General features: G+C 36.5%; 2 protein-coding genes and 1 long non-coding RNA gene across 4 annotated transcripts; 1 reads left to right on the forward strand and 2 right to left on the reverse strand.

Annotated features, from left to right (window-relative positions):
• The first annotated feature begins 276 nt into the window (after positions 1 to 276).
• Positions 277 to 2,129, forward strand: LOC121052740. Its single transcript, XR_005810085.1, has 5 exons — positions 277 to 404; positions 992 to 1,158; positions 1,260 to 1,554; positions 1,639 to 1,673; positions 1,893 to 2,129. It is a non-coding gene; the product is annotated as an uncharacterized LOC121052740 (long non-coding RNA).
• A 7,182-nt stretch (positions 2,130 to 9,311) lies between these two features.
• LOC121051475 lies at positions 9,312 to 10,844 on the reverse strand. Of its 2 annotated transcripts, none has more exons than XM_040513860.1 (3): positions 10,555 to 10,844; positions 10,213 to 10,277; positions 9,312 to 10,038 (listed from the first exon to the last, which is right to left on the reverse strand). In XM_040513860.1, exons 1-3 carry the CDS (start codon positions 10,681 to 10,683, stop codon positions 9,723 to 9,725), a joined length of 510 nt encoding a protein of 169 aa, XP_040369794.1. In that variant the 5' UTR covers positions 10,684 to 10,844; the 3' UTR covers positions 9,312 to 9,722. The 2 variants fall into 2 exon arrangements, with proteins under 2 accessions (XP_040369794.1, XP_040369792.1); XM_040513858.1 differs by having other exon boundaries at positions 9,312 to 10,056.
• Positions 10,845 to 18,528: 7,684 nt separating this feature from the next.
• On the reverse strand, positions 18,529 to 20,343 carry LOC112168805 (protein FAR1-RELATED SEQUENCE 5-like). The gene is made up of 3 exons (XM_024305726.1): positions 19,852 to 20,343; positions 19,347 to 19,622; positions 18,529 to 18,600 (listed from the first exon to the last, which is right to left on the reverse strand). Exons 1-3 carry the CDS (start codon positions 20,341 to 20,343, stop codon positions 18,529 to 18,531), a joined length of 840 nt encoding a protein of 279 aa, XP_024161494.1.
• Positions 20,344 to 22,179: the final 1,836 nt, after the last annotated feature.

The following is a 22,179-nucleotide window of genomic DNA, read 5'->3' on the forward strand; positions in this document are numbered from 1 at the left end:
AAAATTTGCGACGGTTAAGGTCTAGCTGACCCCTGGACATGTATTAGCCACAGTGAAAAGCGAATTCCGTCGCAAAAGATGAAATTATGAGCAATAGTAAGGAGAAAACTAGTTTTCCGTGGCAAAGCCATGACAAAATCACGCGCCGGCGCCACAGTCTAATTATCCATCCATTTTGCTAAAAAAAAAAAAGAAGAAGATAAAACAATATATGTCCGTCGCCATACCGGTACATCCAAATATAATAATAGTTTTCATCCTCGTTTTTGTTCCTCTCTCTTTCATTTTTGAGTTTTCATGATCTCCTCCCTCTCACTGCCATGGATACCTCCGTCAAAGGTGAGGGCGATGAGCGCGCGATAGCCGATCTCCTGTCTCATGCATGGCCGCTTCATTTTCTTAAGGTTCATATCTTGTCTAATCTCCCCTCTAAACGTTTATTAGTTAGATCCGACGAAAAGTAGCCCAAATGCGAGGTCGCTAGGGTTTCAAGAATTAACTGGGTATTTTGGATTGCACTCCTCCTTGTGATGATCCAGGTAGGGATCTCAGTTCTTTCAAGTTCTCAATTTTCTGGTCCAATTGCAAACTTTCGGAAAGGGATTATACTCTCTCAATTTCTTTACCCATCATTTTTGTTGTTTCGCTCAAGGTTAATAAGAAGAAGAGGGTTTAGGCCACATGAGCTTTCATTTCTATATTATAGCTGATTGGTTTACAACTACGCAATGCTTTAGTGTTTTATTGGGTGCTTTTGCATGCAACTCTAATTTGGGGTTTTCTTTATTCTAATCGCTGATTCGTATGCACTGAAAAGAAATCTTATTTTTTTTCTCTTATCTGTTGTTGTGAAGGTAGGCTGAGTACATGTAAATTGATGTTTTTTCTTGACGTTGAGCTATCACTCAAGTATTTCTTTAATTTACATTGAAGGTTGTGTCTTTGAGGTTTCAGGGTAGTCCACTAAAGAACTCTAACTTCTTCTGTGCAGCTTATTGAGCGCCCCTTTACGTTGCTTGAGGAAGAACCACAGTCTAAAAGACACAACCCTGTATAAGAGTTGAAAAGATGTTTGAAAAAAAACTCAAACTAAGCTTCCAAGTCCACCTGACTTCATTCTTTGCGTTTTACCAGAGAGGAAAGATTCTTATATTTATGGTACGGTATTGTTATTTTCAGTGGCATCCCACCTATATATCCCTTGCTATGATTATATAATCACTTTGTGATATTCTACATGGCCTTGGGAAAAAAAAAAGTGTCTCAAGTATTGTTTTCAGGATTGAGCCACAATGCATTTTTCCTTCCAAGATTTATCATCACTACCTTACCAATGTGCTTCTCAAAATCAATTCTAAGGCAAGAACTAAATCTTGATATCCATATCTCTACTTTTCTAATTTGTGGACGCCTATTGATTTCTCCTGTCTGTTTCTGTTAACCTTCATAACTTGGAGGAATAAATTCTTTGTTGGCACTAGAGCACTCCTCACATGCCCCTCTGATAAAAGATACTCCTACCATGATTTTGTGGACATTCCTTCTGTTGCAGCGGTAATCACAAAGCTAGTTTCTTTCATTATGTATTACTTACCAATTGTTGTTTCCTAGTAATGTCAATGTTTTTGGACCATACAGGTTTTAGGCTCTCCAAGTTGGCCACTTAATTCAAGGTACAGAGCAGCTGTTAGAACACAATCTTAGGAGACTATGCTTATTATTAAGCCATTGTTTATCTTTAAAGATACTCACATATTATCTGCTTGTTAAATTGCATGACTCCATTCACAAACCATCTGAATTTTATAATGTTGAAGAGCTTTATCTATTAGTAGATATTCATGTTAGCTTTTTCATATTACAACACTAATGCTATGTATCTGAAAATGCAGTTGGATGATTCAAGCAGAAACAATTTGACACGTTTGACAACTCTTAAGTCCCTAAACTGAAGAGATTTGATCCTACACATTCAGATAGGTGATCTCTACCAGGTATTTACACATTTGGAAACACTCTTGATGTTCAAAATTATTCATATGCCTCAGTACTTTGCTGATGGAATTGTTAATTCATTATTTGGTTCATCCATTCTGAAGATTAAACTTGAGCAGTGCTAATATGTTTTACTTGGTAATTGTCTGTACAATTTGTTCTCATGGCCATGCTTATGAAGGATAGTCATTTCATGAGATGTACTTGGTCATTGCTTTCTTGTAACCTATATAGAATGGGATCGCTTTTGGTAGATGGAAGTTGTAATCACATCTTTTTAGATCCAGTGTTAGATATCTGGAAGTTGTAAAGTGTGCAAGAACTCTTAGCATGGAGTTGATATATAGTGGAATGAGAATGAGCTCTAATTCAGTTTATGTTGTTGCAGAGGTGTTGGAATTATTTTAGTTTGCAGATATATGTTTGAATTCATACTTGGCATTTGATTTGAACTATAAAATCTGGCTATCTTTGAGAATTTTATCCCAGCAAGAATTACCAGGAATCAATTTTGTTACCATAAAACAACTTGGATGGGATCCATGGGTAAAACTAGAATGGAATATATTCAAAACCATAAATGGTAATTTTTGTGTATTTCCCAATAGTACTTTTTTTTTTGGTAATTTGGTACCAATTAGCCACAGATGAAAAAAGAGTAGTAGCAAAAGAACCAAGCGTGTGAGGAGTTGAGCAGGCAATGTTATAATAATATAAATATAACAGTGACCACTGTTCATTGTCAGAAGTAAACAGTACAGCGCGTGAAATTGTTAGGGGGCTGTGTACCTTAGGAGCGACGGACAGTTTGTGCGGTGGCTAGTTGGTTAAAATCCATTTGGAGTCGGTACAAATCGTCTCGGACATCCAATCTGTGGCCAAAGACCAATAGGCACAGTAATCCGTCCCTAATAACATCAATGGCCATGAAATAATGGCTGTCCCCATAGGCCATATTTATAGTAGTGATTGTTTATAGAAATTTGTTTCCAGATGTTTTCTTTGCACCTTTTCAGGTTACATGAAGATCAAGATGACTAAATTCTTTGGTTCCAGGTAACATTTATACTCCATTTTTCTTCTCCATCTAACTTAATTTGATTTCCCAATTGCATCAATTTTATTTTCCTTTTCCTGTCATCATGCGGTTGGTCGAATTGAGTTTTTCTTCAATTCGTTTTTGCAATTCTATTCTAAATATTTTAATTAATCTGTAGGTAAGACTTAAATTTAAGGAGGCTGACTACATGAACATGGGATTTGGTTCATTGTAAGGATTTGACATTCACTGAATACCAATTCCTATTTGTTTAGCTGCTCTGTAATAGTTGTTCAAGTAGGCAATTCCTCATGAATTTTTCATTTTCTTTTTTACCTTTTTGTCACAACAATTCAGCATAAAGAAATTCAACCTGCTCAAGCCTGAGTGTAGATCAAACGATTGCCCTTAGCTATTAGTGACGCAACCATTTTACTCTAGCCACAACTCTTTTTTCTCTAACTTATTTTGTAGTTGCATGCATAAGATCAGTTCTATTGTTTACATGTTATTCAGCCAATTTAAGAATAGGGCAAACATATAATCAAATGATGGTCTGGAATTGAATAATAAGGTTTTGTAAATTTTGATCTATTGTTTAGGTGTTGTAAGTTTCAAACTATGATTTGATGACAATTGATTAATTTATATTGTCTTTGTTACTTCTTTGCTTTCAGTTGTTTGTTGCAGCCAATCGAGTGCTGGAAGACAGATTAAATGGAATAAATTGGAGGTTCAGGAATCCAACAAAGCTTTTCTCTGAGAGTCAAGTAGTGTGCTGACACTTTGAGAAGCTTAGAGACTGACAATCCAATAGTAATCGACTTCCAATGTTGTTCAATGTGTTAGGCATGAAGCCTACCAGGTTTAATTTACTAGCAAGTGTAGTCCTTCTAAGTAAGGTTATCTATGAGGATGTATTCTTTTAGAGAGTTACCATGCAAGAGGTTTGAAGTTTGAACACAATGGTGGAGAGCTAAATCACCGGTCAAGAGTACTGTTTTGTTCTCTCAATGTCCGTTAGAATTAATGATACTGTGATTTTTTGTTCGACAGAAACAAAAATGAAGATCAGCACGCAGTACAGGAAAAAAAATGGAGAGTTAATAACAGACAAAAGTAGAAAGTAAGAAATTATCGGAAGAAAAACATAGTAAAAGGTAAGAAATCACTAACAACATGAAAAGGTATAAACAAGACTATCTTGGTTTTTTTTTTTTTTTTTTTTTTGGAAATAGAAGTTGAATTCATTAGATCAACAGCAGTATGGCTGAAGTCTACCAAAACTTACATAAGAAGACTATCTTGATTTGATCACAGTTTAAGAGAAAAAAAAATAAGTGTTGAAATGACATGAACAATGAGACCAAAAAAGAAAAATATACTCATAAAGAAGGCAAGGCAAGTAAATTAAGCACATTAGAAGTCTTTACCATTTTGAGTATACATTTTATTTTAACTCCAACGCTATCCAAAATAAAGAAGCCCGCTCACCTCAATTGTCTGACCGGGAGAATTCCACAAATGGTCACTCAACTATGACTCATTCGACACTTTGGTCACTAAAGTTTCAAATATATCACTTTGGTCACTCAATTATTACATTGTCAATCACTTAAGTCACTTTGTTAATTGTTTTCATTATAAAAAATACTCTTTGGGTGACTTAAGTGATTGACAATGTAATAGTTGAGTGACCAAAGTAATATAATCAAACGTATATTGGGTTCCAACCATTAAAATTATATATATTTGTATATACCAAAGCATATTTTTGTACAATGGATTGCTAAAGGCATATTTGTTCCAACCATTTATTTTTTCGTTGATGGATTGCTAAAGACATATACAATATTTTATAATATCTGTATGAGATAAGAGTTAGGTAATATAAAACACATAAATAATATTGCACTCATGAGTAATATTTCAAATATGCGTAGCAAAAGAGGAAGGACAATACGCACGCGCGATCGGCTAGTGTGTGTGTGTCTATATATATATATATATATATATATATATATATATATATATATAGAGGAAGGATCTGAAGCGGACGTCCGCACTTTCGCTAAAGTGCGGACGTCAACGCAGCAGGCAGTTTCAGGTGACGACGGCGGCGCGGGGCTGGCCGGAGGGAGGCCGGAGGCGTCCCAGACCTCTTCTGGGCGGTGTTCGAGGTCGGAGGAGGTCGGGCTTGCCGGTTTTTGGGCAGCCACCTCACCTGCAGTTGCAGGTTCTGTGCAGCACCGCAGAACCGTCGTCCGCGACTCCACCACATCGCAGACCCCTCCGTACGACCCCCGGCGTCCCTCCGGCAAGCCGTGCTGCACCGTCACCCTCGATCGAGGCCGGAGGAGCGATGTCCGCACTTTTTCTGGATTGCGGACGTCCTCTTCAGAACATTTTCATATATATATATATACAGATCCTATCCAGAGCGAGGCATCGCTTTGAAATTTCAGAGCGAGGTTAGGGTTTAGGGTCACTTTTCGGTCGTATATCCACATCTCAACCGTTCAGTTTCTAGGTACTAATGTATAGATCATCTCTGCAAAATTTCAGCCAAATTGATGGTCGTTAAGGCATTGAAAACTGCCTTAAAGCTAGTACGGTTCAGGTTGGACAGATTCAGTTCGTCCATTGGTTTAAGCAAGTTAGATACCTTAAAGACCATCAATTTCGTTGAAATTTTGCAGAGATGATCTATACATTAGTACCTAAAAACTGAACGGTTGGGATGTGGATATGCGACCGAAAAGTGACCCTAAACCCTAACCTCGCTCTGAAATTTCAAAGCGATGCCTCGCTCTGGATAGGATCTGTATATATATATATATATATATATATATATATATATATATATAGACACACACACACAAGTAAAGCTTGCAAAGGCGGAGTCTCCCTCTCGGAGCGGTGGAATCCCTAAAAGGACGATGGCAGCGTGGTCATGATCTATAATCATTCATTAGATCAAAGCCCTGCTGATTCAGAATTGTGATCTGGGTCCTATGCGATTACTAGCAAGATCTGTAAGCTCAAAATGGTTGAGCGTCCGAGCTCTTGTGGTTTGGATAATGGTTGTTTGAATCCACCCAGATCTACCCTATATCAGTGATCTATTATGGGCTCTTCCTTGATCAATTAAGGACCACGAGTTCAAGCTAAAGGGTAAGTTTGCCAATTCAGAGGTGATAAGTTTTCCATAAACTCCCAGAATCTTCTGAATTTCCCCATAGACCTCTTCAGATGCATATGCATAAAGGAGACTTTCACCTGCGAACAATAAATGGTTCAGAGCAGGAGCCTTCTCACAAATAGAATCCCCGGTAATTTTAAAGCATTTGCACTCTGACACAAAAAGGCTGATAAACCCTCGGCATCAAGTAAGAAAAGATATGGGGGGAGAGAGGGTCTCCCGGTCTCAAACCTCTGAGTGGCACGGTGACACCACATAACCCCGGCCCTCAGATTTTCTCTCATGATCACAAATGTATATCTCACAGAAGTGACACACTGCATTATCATATCAATCCAAACTGTATCAAAATCCATTCTCATCATTACCTTCCGTAAAAAAACTCACTCCAAACGATAGTAATACATTTTTTAATTTCACAATGTTACACCGAGTAAGTTAAAATGCATATTAAACGCGCATAAAACTTCAGTACGCGTATAATTGAAAAAAACTTCAGTACGGCGTATTGAAATTGTAGACTTGGTTTTTTTCGCGTATTATTGAGTTCAACATTTTTAAACACGTTTTATACGCTTACCTGTTTTATAACGAGTAAAAATACTTGGAAGTTAAAAAAAAAAAAACTAAAGCAATAGTTAGTTAAAACGCGTACAAAACTTCAACACGCGTATAATTAAAAAAACTTTCAATATGGCGTATTATAATTCAAGTGCCTGATTACATTATACTTGGGTGTCATATCATTTTCTTCATGTTTTGTCACATTTCAGGAATGTTATAAAGTAAAAGCAAGAGTCGGGTGTAGATTATTAGTTATTTTCTTACAAAAATAGTGTTTTGTATATCCGTATTTTTGATTATGTTTTTTTACTACTTGCTAAATTATACACGTATAATTCAAACTTAAAAATTTGCCGTATTGCCTTTTTTTTTTAACAAATATTTGACCAGATAATTAGATAAGGTACGTGAATTATTTGACCGAATAATATTTTGCAGAATTATAGGCGTATGTATTTTTGCAGAATTATAGGCGTCCCGTTTTTTAATGACTATGATGTTACATATAATTTTAATAATTTAATGACCGTGTACAAAATAAATTAATAAAGAAACAATTATCCAGTCTACTTCGACACTGGATTTACTTTGACTTGATTAAGTAGAAAATCCAATTTGTTTTGAATCAAGTCCAACTTTGCTAAAATTAATGGTTATGAATAGATAACCAACCCGTACATCGGAATGTGGTCAAATTTCACATATTAATGAAATTTACTAGTGTAACATGAGGAATGCTAGCTACCTTCTCCTTTCAACATTTCTCACTCAACAAATGACATGTGGATTCCACTACCACTTTAAACTCAATATTTATTACATTAAATAATTAATTCTATTTTTCCATGTCTGCCCTTCTAATAAATGTCTCACATTTTTTTTCTTTCTATATTTTACTTTGACTTTGTAGGATGTTTAATTTATTTTGCATTTCTTTTTTCTTAAATAATTTTGCATTTTTAAATTCTTATTTTGACAATATGGGTTGTGGTTTTTTTGTCTTTTTAGCTTGCATTATTATTATCCAGTAAAACATCACTTCCAATACTCTTAATCACCATTTAACTTTGCTAGCGAAACTTTCATCACCTATTTGAGTCCAAGTATCATCCCCTGATCTAAAATATGCAAGACTGGTTACGGAAAGAAACTCACTATTGTATTGGACTAGTACTTCATAATCATTACGACACAAACATGGGTCACCCGACAATTCAACCGAATAAATAGAAGCTCTTCCATCTGTGGTTTCTATGAGTGGTGGAAGAGTAATGGTATGTCCGGTGAAAGGGTTCCGTTAGCTCAATTTCTTAAAAAAAAAAAAACAATTTTTAAAATCTTTGTTCAATTTCATTTCCCCTGCCAAAGAAATGAAATTGAACGAAGATTAAAAAATGGGAATGGATTTTAGAGTGGATGCTAGAGAAAAAGAAAGAGATAAAAAAAGACTTGATCGAACGAAGATTAAAAAAAGGGAATGGATTTCAGAATGGATCGATGCTAGAGAAATAGAAAGAGATAAAGAAAGATTTGAGAGAAAGGGAAGATAAGTATGGGGAACTTTGACCTAGATGAATCCAGAAAGAAAAAAACCTAAACCCAGATTGTCAAAATAACAATTAAAAAATGCAAAATAACTTAAATATCCTACAAAGTCAAAGTAAAATATAGAAAGAAAAAAAATGTGAGACATTTATTAGAAGGGCAGACATGGAAAAAATAGAATTAGTTATTCAATGTAATAAATATTGAGTTTAAAGTGGTAGTGAAATCCACATGTCATTTGTTGAGTGGGGAAAATTGAAAGGGAAAGATAGAATGGGAAGGTAACTAGCATTTCTCAGTGTAACATACTCGTAGATGCATTTTTAAAAAAAATAAGATATTATTTCAAATGCAATCGTCTGGATGGATGCGGTGCACAGCTAACAAGTGTTTAATGTTTTATGGGCTGCTGGTAGTGAAGGTTCTCAGCTGTACTTTCTAAACTGCCAAATAAACATTAAGGAGAAATCACGTACTTTTTCCCAAATAATTTTGTACGTATCTATAAAGTGATGCTGTGAACCGAGACTAAGATGCTCCTTTGCCAGAAAACTTACCAATTATTTATATTTTACTATTATAAACCGAGATATCCGTTAAAAACATGTACAGTATAACTAGCCACACTAATTCACAGTCTGGCAACTTATATAGCCAAAGGGTTGTGAATTCTATTGTGAAATTTTCTTCATACTACGAATTTTAGTGAATAAAATGGATATAAAAACTGTAAATTGCTCTTGTTTTGATATCATCTGCCTCACATTTATTAGCGCAACAAATTATCATTTACATGCAGACAAAAAAAAAGGTCTTAAATTTAAAAGATTATCAAATATCCCATTAAAAAAACTCTGAATGACAACATTGCATATGCATAGTTTGAAATATCAGTAATGCAATACTTTAAGTAAATCCAACTCACAAGCTACGAAAGCTCTCCTATTGTCATGTTTTGGAGGAGGCACTACCCTCACTCATAGCAAATCACAACACTGTGTACAATACAAAATGGCTTAATCCTAAACACTCAAATATTGAAAACATGGTACATTCGAAAATTAATTTTTGACCTTATTGGCTTGGGGTTCAGTTGGAAATAAGGACAATAAGGATTTAGCCTTCATAGGCTTCCTCATTCTCTTTCGGCGACATTTGTTGCTCCCATCATCGTTGCCTTCATTGACATCCACATAAGCGGATTGATTCTGATTACCAGCCTTGGGTGATGGAGGATCTTGATTTGGAGTAGCTACACTAGTAGAGGATGTAGTAGCACCATTTTCTATAGCAATATTCTTCGCGATCTGTTCCTCAACTATAGTCCTTCTATTCCGATTCCACCATGGACTAAAAAGCGAGTAGTATATATAGTCATTAATTAGACTTCGAGGACGAGCCCTTTTTCTCCTTGGCCTCAGGAGCCTCTCTCGTGGTCACCTTGGGCTTCTTGAAAGAAAAGGACTTGTTAGCATTGCTAGTAGCATTGTTGCTGCCAGTATTATGGTAAGACCTAATAAGGGTTATGTGGTGATTGCAAAATGAGTACCCTTCCTTCACTTCTTTTCTACACTTCCACCCTTTTCCATCGTTCTTTTTACATATCTTCTGCTTCTTTAACCCAATTTCATTGCCTTCGCCAAGCCCTTTTGAATCCTCTTCGACATCCATAATCACTTTGTCAATATCCATCCTGGATGGCAACGCAACGCTGCGTTTTGCATTAGAAAACAACATTTCAAGCAACACTATAGTAAACGATAAAAAAGTAACATATACAAGAAAGAAACCGAAAACCCTAACACTTGGATGTAGTTCCAAATCGGATAAATTATATTAAAATCGAGGAATAGAGAATTCAGGTTACCTTTTTGTAGCTCCGATAGATCCTTTCAAGCTCCCATACACTTTTAAATCTTCCTGAGCTTCCAACTACGTACATGACACAAAAAAAAACAAAACAAACAAATATCAGAAATGACAACAAACAAGTTACCTAATCGAGCAAAAAGAGCTCAACACACAAGATTGATGATGTGAAATTTTAGGGTTTTCGAAGAACCCTAATGTCGTCAAATGAACAAAGAGGGAAAACCCTAGTAATGGAGATGCATGCAGAGGAAATTGAAATAAAAAATGAACCGGGTTTTCGTAGATCTATAGAGAAACTGAGAATGAAAAGAAGAACAAGGTGAAGAGATTAACTGACCTCTGGAGGGGGATTGACGTCCCACGGAGATTGATTCAGTCGGCAGATATGTGGCCAGAAGTCTTCCGGAGCTACGTTGGAGCTGAAAAACAGCGGTGAGACCTGAAGGTTCTTACGAATCCTCACCATCTTCAATGATCTAGCTTCTAGCTTCAAATAGATAACAACAAAGGGATCAGAGACAGAGAGAGAGAGATTAATATCTCTCTCTCTCTCTCTCTCTCTCTCTCTCTGAGACTGAGAGTCACAGAGAAGGCGCGTTTGGCTTTTTGGTTTTTCTGTCTCGGTTACTCTCGTGGGTAATCAGACTGGGAAAAGAAGAATGGGGTTGGTCTTGGGTTTACAGATCTCATATCTCACAGACCTGGATATATATACTCATTTTTTTTTCCTATTAATTTTTGTTGCCTTTTCAGCCCTTCGTGTTTTTCATTTTCCTTAGACGATTTTAGCCTTGGAATTTTGACTATTCATGTGAGGAGAGAAAGCTGTTGAGTTACATGTGTTGTCCAAAACCTAAAATTAACATAAAACATAGGGAAGATAAGACCGCCAACCCCAATTTCTATTTAGTCATTTTAGGTATTTTCTTTTTCCGAGTATTTTATTTTTCCGACTATCCTAATAACAAATAGAAACTCTCGTCATACCCTTATTTTTGACTTTATCGTTAAGTACTTTTTAACATATAGTTGAAATATTGATACAAATTCACTACTGGTAAAAACACTTGATGGCTTTTTGTTGATCAGTATGGAGTTGGCGGGAAGGGTCGAAGGGATGTTTGGTTAGTGATCAGATTGCTTGCAGGATTGGTTTGTGCAATTTGATTGTGAGGATTTACTTGCTTTCTAATATGTTAATTTAATTATTGTGATAAAGACAATTAGCGACTCAATTGTCTGAACAAATGTAGAAAACTCTTCTATGATTCTGTAAAATTACTAATCACTTGCTTTTTTATCACTACGTTTTTAAGGTTCAGTTGGTAGACTAAAACAGTTAAGTATTTGATAAAGCAGCAACCAACTAGTGTGTTTAATAAAATTGTGTTAGGTAATTAATGTCAAAGTGTTTCAACGTTTTTTTACTGCAAAACTTTTAACTATTTTGTAAAACAAAACATTAAACTACTTTATCAAATCGACCTGAAAGTGATTGAAACACTAAAGACAGAAAGAGTCATAGCTAGACAAAAGCAGGGACTGTAGTAGTTGATTAGGATCGGCTACTCTTGATTATCTGCAACATATAATGCTTAAACATTGCCTGTATACAGTGGCGGATCTAGGATCCAAAAATGGGGTAGGCTACGTATTCATGTGTCTCTTTGGGCGAAGCCCAAATTTTTTTTTAATTATGCACAAGTATGGGAATGCAGGAGCGGAGAGATAAGAACCTGAAAGTTTAAGTGTTCAACAATTGAATTTAGTCTAGAATTTAGGCTTTTTTGAGAAGAAGAAGAAGAAGACAAAAAATGAGAGTTTGTGATAGATGGAAAGAATGGGAGAGCCAAAGAGGAATTTGACTTCGATAATTCGGGAGTTCGGATTGACTTAGTCAAACAAACATACATACAAAGAAACAATATATATCATATATATAGGTTTTTCTTTCAACCCAAAATCTAGGGAAGGCTTGAGTCCTCCCACCCCTATACCTAGATCCGCCCCTGCCTGTATATAAAGGTAGTACAAAATTTTAGCCAAACCAAATGCAGTGTTATTCATATATATCTCCAAGACATGACAATAGAAGACTAAAATCCTTGTTTCATCGAGTGCTAAATTTACTTCTTCACATGGCCAATATCACGTTCCTGGTAAGATTCCATGCACACAGCAGATGCTTAGGCTCTGGAATCACTTCTGCAAGTGCCCTGCGCATCGCTACATCTCCGTCTGTCAATACATATACGGATTTTTTATTCTTCAAGGAGTTAAAAGAACATTTTCAGCACCCAGACATAGGACTCCACGGTTTCTTCTAGGAGCAGTGCAGCCCCAAATATACTACTTCCTATGTGATTGTTGCATCTAACGAACAATACCAGGGGATTCCCATAGACGTTTGTTTTGTAAGCAACGTCAAATATCAAGAAATCCCCAAAGCTCATGTAATTGATGAGAGAATGTATATCCCTCCATAATAAGTTTGCTAACCTATCTTCATTCCTTGTCCACATTGAACCTATAGAAGAAATCTAGGTCATGTGCTTTTCTAGCACTCATGTAAGCAAGTGCTGTTTCAGACTAACTATCGAATTTAGTGCTTCGCCGTTCGTCATCCAGCTTGTTATAGAGATCTTTCACTGTGAATCCCACATTTACATATCTACCTTCCTGATCTACCATGTATTCATAAGCATAACATGACCTAATTGACACTCGACACATAACTATGGCAAGGGCCAAGTCTTCTTCTTTCACTTCTCGGTGTGACCGCAGGAATGGGGACTCCCTTGTAGATGTGAGTTTGTGGGTGTGCTCTATTATGAATGCTTTTACGACATACGCTCTTAATATTTTGGAATAGTTCACTTGGAACTTTGTCTTGCAACCCTCTCGAGTGACTCTTTTTGGACTACGGACCCTATCCTCTATCCGTTACCACTTCTCTGCTCTCACCCCTGCCTCAAAGCATAAGAACTGTCTCCTTGTTATGCGATCACCTGGGCCAAGTCCCAAACTATCCAATCTATAGCCAAAGTGTAATTACAGAATGGATGTATGTAATTCTCAACTAACGGAACTGATCAATATGTCAACAACTTTAGAAATCAGTCTTAGGAGTGTAGACCTCTTCGCATCCTAATATAGGATTGCAATAGAACTTGAATCCTAATTGAAACTGCAGATCTTTGATGACGTTATGATTTATTCAATTTGCCAAACCATCCAAAGCAAAATCATCACACATAACACAAGATTTGTTGACGCAGTAAAACCCTCCAAAGAGGTAAACAACTGCGGGCACTATGCCGTTGAACAATCCACTATATGAATATGAAAGTACATAAAGATCTTACACAACTTATCTACTAGAACCAATCTAGTGGGCAGCGGTGTCTCCTCATCTTTGCTACTTCCAAATCAGCGACCTTGTTCTCCTTTGTCAATCTTAAGATGGCACGACTCTCATCTCGGTTGTCAATCACCTCAAGGCACAAATCATGCATGAACTACCAACACATATGAAGCATAAAACCAGAAAACTTTTTGATAGAAAAAGTTTGAGATTTGATAATCCTTCAAGAGCTAAACAAGGAACAGCTCATAAAGGATTCTCATATGAAACTTTAGCTCAATGCTTTCTGAAGATAAAGGCAGAAAACTCTCAAGAAGACAACGACCAAATATTCTGATATATTCCACCACCTTGAACAATCCTAAGAGAAACATATATATAGGAGAGGACGAGCTAGGGTTTCTGATGTACATGGGCTTCATGACGTCTTTTAAAAAGCATGGATTAAAATAGAATCATCATTTAGAAAAGCCCATAAACCAATTTAAGAAAGTTTGAATGCTTTGGATAAAACCATCTGAAAATTCGCATATCAATGCATTAGGATTGAAAATATTTTCGCATCCTACAATAGGATTCAAAGGCAAGTTCAGTCCTAACCACTTTACAAGCATGCACATGTATGCAAGACATACCTGATTAATGAGAGTGGTATATGGAGCTTGAAGCATTCCATTCTTTCAAGGATCCAAGAGTAGAAAGCTATTACAAGAAACATGACTCTTGGTTGTTGCGCTTAGGAAATGCCAATCAAAATAAACATTGCACTAACACAAAGCCCATAGCGAGCAAGTAATTTGAAGAAAATTTCTCTGCTTCATCAACGGATTTGAATTTCATACTCATAATGACATAATTAACCTGGTGTGTTTATCATCATCATCACTGCCATCAGATTGTGCTCTTCTCTTTCTTCATCTGATGTGTTTACATCTTTACAATCCGAACTTTGCTCTGCAAAACTCTTAGGTTGATTAATTGGCCTTACAGACACTTCTTTAGAAGACTCCTTTGAACCATCACCATTCATCTTTCTGAGTTTGAAAGAGAAATATGAGAGTATGAGAGTGGAAGAAAAGAAGGATAGTGAGACTGCAGAGATATGAAGAGGAGAATGAAAAGCCGACCTTACCGGTGAGATTGCAAAGAGTGCAGAGAATATGAGAATATGATAGCACTCTGTTCCCGAAATCTGCAAAGTGAAAAAGATAAACAGTTACTTAGAGAATTTGACAGAACTATAGATGTCTGTTGTTCATTCTTCAATTTGCCCCCTTCAATTTTGGGGAAAACATAAGTTTGGTCCCTTTTTTTTTTTAATCACGATCGTTCATGCACTTCCAATTTCCATCACCCGAATCTAAATTTTAAATTTGACTCCAAACATGATATCACAAGCTGAGTTGTCACCAATAACATGGCCCACAAGAAGGGCAAAATATATATTTCACAAGAAGATGAGGTACTTCAATCTGTATCCAAAAAAAAAAAATATCATCTTCAATCTCTTCCCCTCTCCCAAACGACCCAAATCCCAATGCCGTTTCCACCTCCGCTCTCCGCCGATCCCAATTCTGAAATACCTACCGCTGATAAAAAAGCCCTGAAATGCTCCTCCCAACCAGGCCCTCAAAAAGGACTTTCGAAGAAGAATCGAAGATGATCGAGGTGGTGATGAACAGTCGTCTGGGGAAGAAGGTAAAGATGAAGGGCAACGAGGACAACACCATCAGCTTCCTGGAAGCGAGAGGTCCTTCCTCCTCTGATTTCTTCTCCTACTCAAAATCCCGGCATGGTACCCTTCTTTTATGTAAGAGTTGATACTCTCATCGTTCTCCTTCGATCCTGATGAAGATGAGCATGACATGTCACTGATCTGAACTGGTTTTTGAGGATTGTGAGCTAATGTGTATTGGGTTCTTTGAATTTGAAACCCCGATTGAAAAATGATCAAGCTTCAGTCAATTTAGAGAAGAAATAAGAGTTGGGTATAAGGTAAAATTGGATTTGAAGCTGAACTGGGTAAATTGGAATTGGATTGTTGGTACGATTTGGGAATCAATGGAAAGAGGAAAAGGCGGCGGTTATGGCGGTGGTAACTTTACTAGTTTTATTACAACCTTTCGGGAATGGAGCTCTCAGTTATCGGAACAATTGCCCAATTTAATTTTGGTATGATTAGCCATACTGACTTGAGTTTCAATTTTGGTTTTGGTGTTCTTTATCTCTCTCAAATCGCCGGTTTGAATTTTCCTATTCATCCAATAAGACTGTGAGTTATATTTGCTTCACAACCAATCATTTTGAATTTGGGTTCAAATCCTTTGGTTAGGTGTTTCTTTCTTCCCCCAATTTCGGTTTCTGATCACATTCTGGGCTCCATTGCATAATGCTTTTTTTGTCATTTGCAAGTAGGAGAAAGTCTTAGGTAGGGCACCCCCACCACCTCACTTATACGACCATCCATTCGTGGCTTGACACGTGTGATATTTTTTCCACGTCAGATTGCTAGGAAAAAGGCTCCAAAATTTCAAAGTGAAATTCATTATCCAGCCAAGAGTTTTACCTCGATTAAAATTTCTCGATAGTTGAGTAAGTAAGGAAGAACAAATGCTGCCGTCTCTTTTCTCCCACTCAATTCATCATCTTCCCTTCTTTTCCATTCCATTTCCAGACTCAATTCATCATCTTCCCTTCTTTTCCATTCCATTTCCAGATTCACCAAAATCAACCTTTCTCAACCTGACAGTTCATTCTCAACGGTAAGGTATTCTCTTTTTCTTGTTGAATTTTTGTTCTACTTCTTGTCTTCTTCAGTCTTTTCTATTTTGTGAGTATTTCGTGTGAATGGGATGGAGAGGAGATCGATCGATTTTAGTCTGGATTCTAGAAATTGTGAGGTTTTGGAGGTGGGTCCGTGGGTTTTATTGGAATTGAAATCCTTTTGAGGTTTGAGAGGTGCTTTTTTGTTGCGTTTCAATCTAGGCATTTCAATTGCTTTGCCGTGGTGGTGTAAGCTGCGTGGAGAAGAGTTGTGGGCTTAGCTGTGGCCCCTCGGAATAGTGGGTAATTAACTAAATGATTATACTGATAGCCACTTTTTTTGGGGGGGGAGGAGGTGAACTTACTACTTACTATTTTCCTTCTCATAATGTTATCAAATAGTCCTGTTACGATAATTCCAGTGGTGAGAAACATCTATTCACTAGTTATTGTAGCTTAATTACTGCATATAAATCAGTACTTCTATGGAATCATTGCTTAGTTGTAGCATTTAGTACTTCTATGGGAGGCTCACATGGAAGGTCACATTTGATTCTTTACTGATGCAATTATGAGTTATTTTTGCATTTTACTTTGTATACTGCATCTTTGGTTTTATACTGATGTATGATTGTAGTATGATTAAGTAAAAGGGCTATTTGTTTAAGTTCAATCTTAATCTTGGATTCTCTTGGTAGATTTTCATGATATGTTGAGAAAGTTACATTTTAAGATGGTCAATGAAACTAAATGATCACCCTTTTAATGATAATATCCTTACTCTTGGTGGAAACGAGTGTCATAGAGTGTGCCATCAGACAACAGTTTAGTTCAAGAAAAGTATTTGATTAATAGCCAAGTCCTCAATTAGAAGAGTCACTTCTGTGGAGATAATCAAAGCCATGTTGATTTTAGGATATTCTTGGTTCTGGAAGGCATGAGTGAATGAGAAGAAGTTATGTTGTATGGATGTAGACACTTTAAAAGTTTACACTAGGCTGAGTTCATAATAGTTGAAAAATCTTTGGTATACGATACATGTGTTTGCATATGACCTCTATGTTCAAATGCAATTTTGATGCCACAAATGTTCAATGATCCTACTTCTAAGTTATTTGATAGTGCTACAATCGCAAATCTGCTTTTTCTGTGTTTCACCGGGTGCTATTGATAGTTAATATTTTGCTGTCTGGTAAATGGCCATCTTTGATACAGGTTGATAGTTTTGGGACAGTTAACCATGTCGATGCATGCCGTAAAGTTGGTGTGAAGAGGTTATTCTAGTCAGTTCCATTTTAGTCAAATGGAGCATCAATGGGGCAGATTCTCAATCCAGTTTACATATTTCTTAATGGCAAATCTTCAGGCAAAGAATTATATTAGGAAGTCTGGTATAAACTATAAATTACACAATAATAAGGCTTGGTGGGTTGAGACATGAACCTTCAACAGGAAATCTTGTAATGGAACCAAAGGTAACACTGAATTTGTACCAATTTTTCCGATTTTGCATGTAGTCTTGCTATGTACTTACTATAAATTAGTAACTTCAATGTACTTTTTCTCTTGGTAGGACACTATCTGGTGGTACCATCTCCAGAGGTCTGGTGGTGGAAGTAGCTATTGATTCATTAGTCACTCCTGAAGCATCTTACAAGGTAGTGGAGATAGTTTCCAGTGCTGATGCCCCAAGCGTTAAGCAAGGATGACCTCTAAGTTTGATCCCAGAGAATTATGTTGACAGATTGGTATCCCCATTTTTAGTAGCCTTTTGATGGCATATATGTGTTTGCCGATATTCCTTGTACATCAATATTATACCTCTTTTCAGTAAATTGATAACAATTGGTCTGATGTCTTGCTTTGAAAACCCACTATTATAAGAATTATCTTCAATCATGAAATACTTGGCAAAAACTGGAGACATGTATGTTGCAATACGGAAATCAAATCATCATTTTAATCATAAAGAACAATTGAACTAGAATTCTGATAAGTACACAATGGAATCGAATTGAAAGCTTAAAAGAACCAAACTAGCAAAGAAGCAATGGTCCCTAGACCAGCTGGAACACCCAGAGCCTCCACAAATTAATTCCATAAGAGTCAGCAAAATTTGTTTCATCTTCTCCAAACCATATCTCACAAAGATTAAATTACATGTAGCAAAAATGGGAAAAAAGTTCAATCAAAATTAGTTCCAAACATGTCTTCAATTCTCACAGAATGCTCCTTTTTGTACTGCATCAATGAAACCTGCACAATATAACTTAATTAACTAACTTATAATGTAATTGAGTTTTGATGTCATCAACTTAAGGAGATAATATGAAAACACAAACCTAAGTTCACTGAGGTTTTTGTCTGAGTGTAGCATTTGTAGTTAGAGTTGCAGTTGGTGCAAGATTCAGACCTATAGTTGAGTAAGTTGAATTCTACAAATATGGAACTCAGTTTAGTTTCAATATAGCCAATGAAAATGTATGAATGCACTAAAGTTTCAAATATATATACCTGGTTTGAGAAAGGCATCTAACCATAACTAAAACATAAATTGGGATGCCCAAAAGGCCAACTTAAAATTCCCTAAAAGAGAAAATGACATGTAAGAAGTACTCTCTCTGTAATACATAAAAACGTCATACATGTAAAGTTTCAAAATGCATACCTGATTATGAAATGGGGTGTTAGGTACATGCAGACACATCATTTGGAGCTTTTGGATCATAAGACTCATCGTTTTCTTTGTTTTCTTGTTCTACATCAGTAAAAATTTCAGCTATATATATAAGCTTTAGTTGAGAAGAAAAGATCAATTTAAGTTACACACAACTCAATGGGAATCATTAGATATATATGTACCTTTTGTTATGTTCTTTCATTGGTTTGTCTCCCTCACATCTTTGATTCTAGCATTTTTCATTCCTTTAGTCTTTGCACTTGGTGGATTCAAAACTGGTGGCTCATTACCAGGAATGCCAGACTCGGACTCGTCACCACACGTGCAGGGTGTCCTTGTCTTTTTCAAGGCGCTTCATTGCCTCTGTTAACAGATCCTTGACAATTTTAGTACCTGAACTAGTTAGTGAGGCTATGTCATACACATTATTTCCTTCATGCATCAATTCGCTAAGGCGCAACACTCTAGCAGACTTTGAATTCTCACTTGTTCCTCCACCTGTATCATTGCTCACCACAATCCCTTTCTTTGCTTCTTTAGTCCACCTCTTCAATACATACTGAGTGGGTAAACTAGTGATATTATTAGTATCAAACACCTTCAAAGCATGACGACATAAGATTCCAAGTGACTCAAATGACTTACAAGAACAAGATATGCTCAAGGATGTAGAGTTATATTCAATCTTGTGCACACTTTGACGACCATCTTCAATTGCTTCATATATATATATGAACTTTATCTAGGCTGGACACTTTTTTTAGTCTGACTCCCATACAGCCAACAAATTCTGATTCAAAAAGCTGAAACATTTTGTTAGTATAAACCTTGGCTGCACTTCTTAACATTTTACTCCATACTTTTGGACGCGGTGCACCATTTTTGCAACGGTAGTCATCTTCCAACTCTGCTAAACGCATCTCTTCTATCTTTTTCTCATAGTGATGAACAAATTCAATGAGCTCCATTATGTTTGTAGAGATTTGATGGAACACATTGTTTGTACTTTCACTCCTTTGAGTTGATCTAATCTTTGCTGAAAAAATGTCCCTACTAAATGCTGGGCACCACTTCTCTTTAAGTGAATACAACTTTGTGAGCCAAGTATTATCTCCAACATTATATCTACTAATCAGGTCATCCCATGAAACTTGAAATTCAATTTCAGTAGTGCACCCATGTAAACAATGATTAAACTGTTTCTTGAACTCAGGATTTCCAAGATAACTGCCAATTCTCTTGCCGGCATTCTTGGCAATATGCCAAGTGCACAATCGATGACATGCATTTGGAAACACTAGTTTAACTGCATTTGCCATTGCTTTATCTTCATTTGTGAAAACAGTTTTTGGTTCTTTATTTCCCATGGACTCCAAAAATGACTCAAACAACCAAACAAATGACTCCGTAGTCTCATCCAATAAAAAAGCACATCCAAACAAAACATTTCTCCAATGATGATTAACTCCAACTATTGGCGCACAAATCAAATTATACTTGTTTGTACGAAATGTTGTATCAAAGCATATAACATCACCAAAGCAATCATAATCTAACTTTGCTATACTATCCCTCCAAAAGAAATTTGTCATTCGGCTCTATTGGTCCAATTGCATTGAATAGAAAAAGTTAGGATCCTCACCTTGTTTGCGCTTAAAGTGATTCAGCAAGCTCTGTTCATCACCCGCTTCCAACATTTCATTCTTTTTCCTTTGCAAGTAGTTATAGACGTCTTTCTTAGTAAACCCAACATTTTCTGGACCGCCCATTTCATTTGCTATGTAGAAAAATGATTTCGTTGGTCGTACGCCTGCATCCTTCATAGAAGTAAATATATTTCCACAAACATCTGTTATTTTTCGCCCTCATCTCAAAAACTGCCTTTCTTCGGGCTTTGCAAGCTCATGGTTATGATCTGAATTGATCTGCAATACTGTCCATATTCCATCTTTCACCGCAAATAATATCATAGCCTTACAACCCACTCTTGTTTCTAACTTCCTGTGTTTGTTTGGTTGAAATACATCCTCGCCTCTTACAAACCCCTCCTTTGAACATAGAAATTCTCGTTGGCGGATGTTATTTGATGTATCTCTTCGAATATGTCCTTTACGAACACTAAAACCCTTCCTCAAAGCATATGTATTATATAAATTGTAAGCCTCATCATCAGAGTGTACTTGCATTCCCACTTTGAGTTCTTCATCGTCTCCAATAATTTCCTCCATTCCTTTACAAGCCAATTGAACTCTGTGAAACAACAAATTTACAACGTAAGAAACAATTATAGCCTCATCTGGTCAAGTAACATATAAAGTTGGAAGCAATTTTTCTTTTTTTAGCTCACTGAACTCAAAAGGCAAGCACTTTTTATTAACAAGCTTAAGCAATGATCACTACGCCTAGAAAGTTGAAGAGAAGACCTCTATATTGCATGAAGATTGGTTTATAAGGAACCTAATTTGGCTTTATATGAACTGTACAATATCAGTATTGAAGGATTCTGAATGCCCCCACTATCTTTAGTTGATACTTTATACTAACTGCTACAACTAAGCAATGATTCCATAGAAGTACTGATTTATATGCAGTAATTAAGCTACAATAACTAGTGAATAGATGTTTCTCGATCACCACTGGAATTATCGTAACAGGACTATTTGATAACATTATGAGAAGGAAAATAGTAAGTAGTAAGTTCACCTCCTCCCCCCCCAAAAAAAGTGGCTATCAGTATAATCATTTAGTTAATTACCCACTGTTCCGAGGGGCCACAGCTAAGCCCACAACTCTTCTCCACGCAGCTTACACCACCACGGCAAAGCAATTGAAATGCCCAGATTGAAACGCAACAAAAAAGCACCTCTCAAACCTCAAAAGGATTTCAATTCCAATAAAACCCACGGACCCACCTCCAAAACCTCACAATTTCTAGAATCCAGACTAAAATCGATCTATCTCCTCTCCACCCCATTCACACGAAATACTCACAAAATAGAAAAGACTGAAGAAGACAAGAAGTAGAACAAAAATTCAACAAGAAAAAGAGAATACCTTACCGTTGAGAATGAACTGTCAGGTTGAGAAAGGTTGATTTTGGTGAATCTGGAAATGGAATGGAAAAGAAGGGAAGATGATGAATTGAGTCTGGAAAT

Source organism: Rosa chinensis, chromosome 1 (genome assembly GCF_002994745.2).
Source record: "Rosa chinensis cultivar Old Blush chromosome 1, RchiOBHm-V2, whole genome shotgun sequence".
In the NCBI taxonomy this organism is placed as follows: Eukaryota; Viridiplantae; Streptophyta; class Magnoliopsida; order Rosales; family Rosaceae; genus Rosa; species Rosa chinensis.

Coding starts and splice junctions, on each gene's coding strand:
- LOC121051475 (XM_040513858.1), bottom strand. CDS start 10,683: ATGGTGAGGATTCGTAAGAACCTTCAGGTCTCACCGCTGTTTTTCAGC. Junction 10,278..10,554: donor ACGTCAATCCCCCTCCAGAG/GTCAGTTAATCT, acceptor TCATGTACGTAG/TTGGAAGCTCAGGAAGATTT. Junction 10,057..10,212: donor TCTATCGGAGCTACAAAAAG/GTAACCTGAATT, acceptor TGCAAAACGCAG/CGTTGCGTTGCCATCCAGGA.
- LOC112168805 (XM_024305726.1), bottom strand. CDS start 20,343: ATGGCAAATGCAGTTAAACTAGTGTTTCCAAATGCATGTCATCGATTG. Junction 19,623..19,851: donor TGTTAAGAAGTGCAGCCAAG/GTTTATACTAAC, acceptor CATGCTTTGAAG/GTGTTTGATACTAATAATAT. Junction 18,601..19,346: donor AAGACAAGGACACCCTGCAC/GTGTGGTGACGA, acceptor TATATTGTGCAG/GTTTCATTGATGCAGTACAA.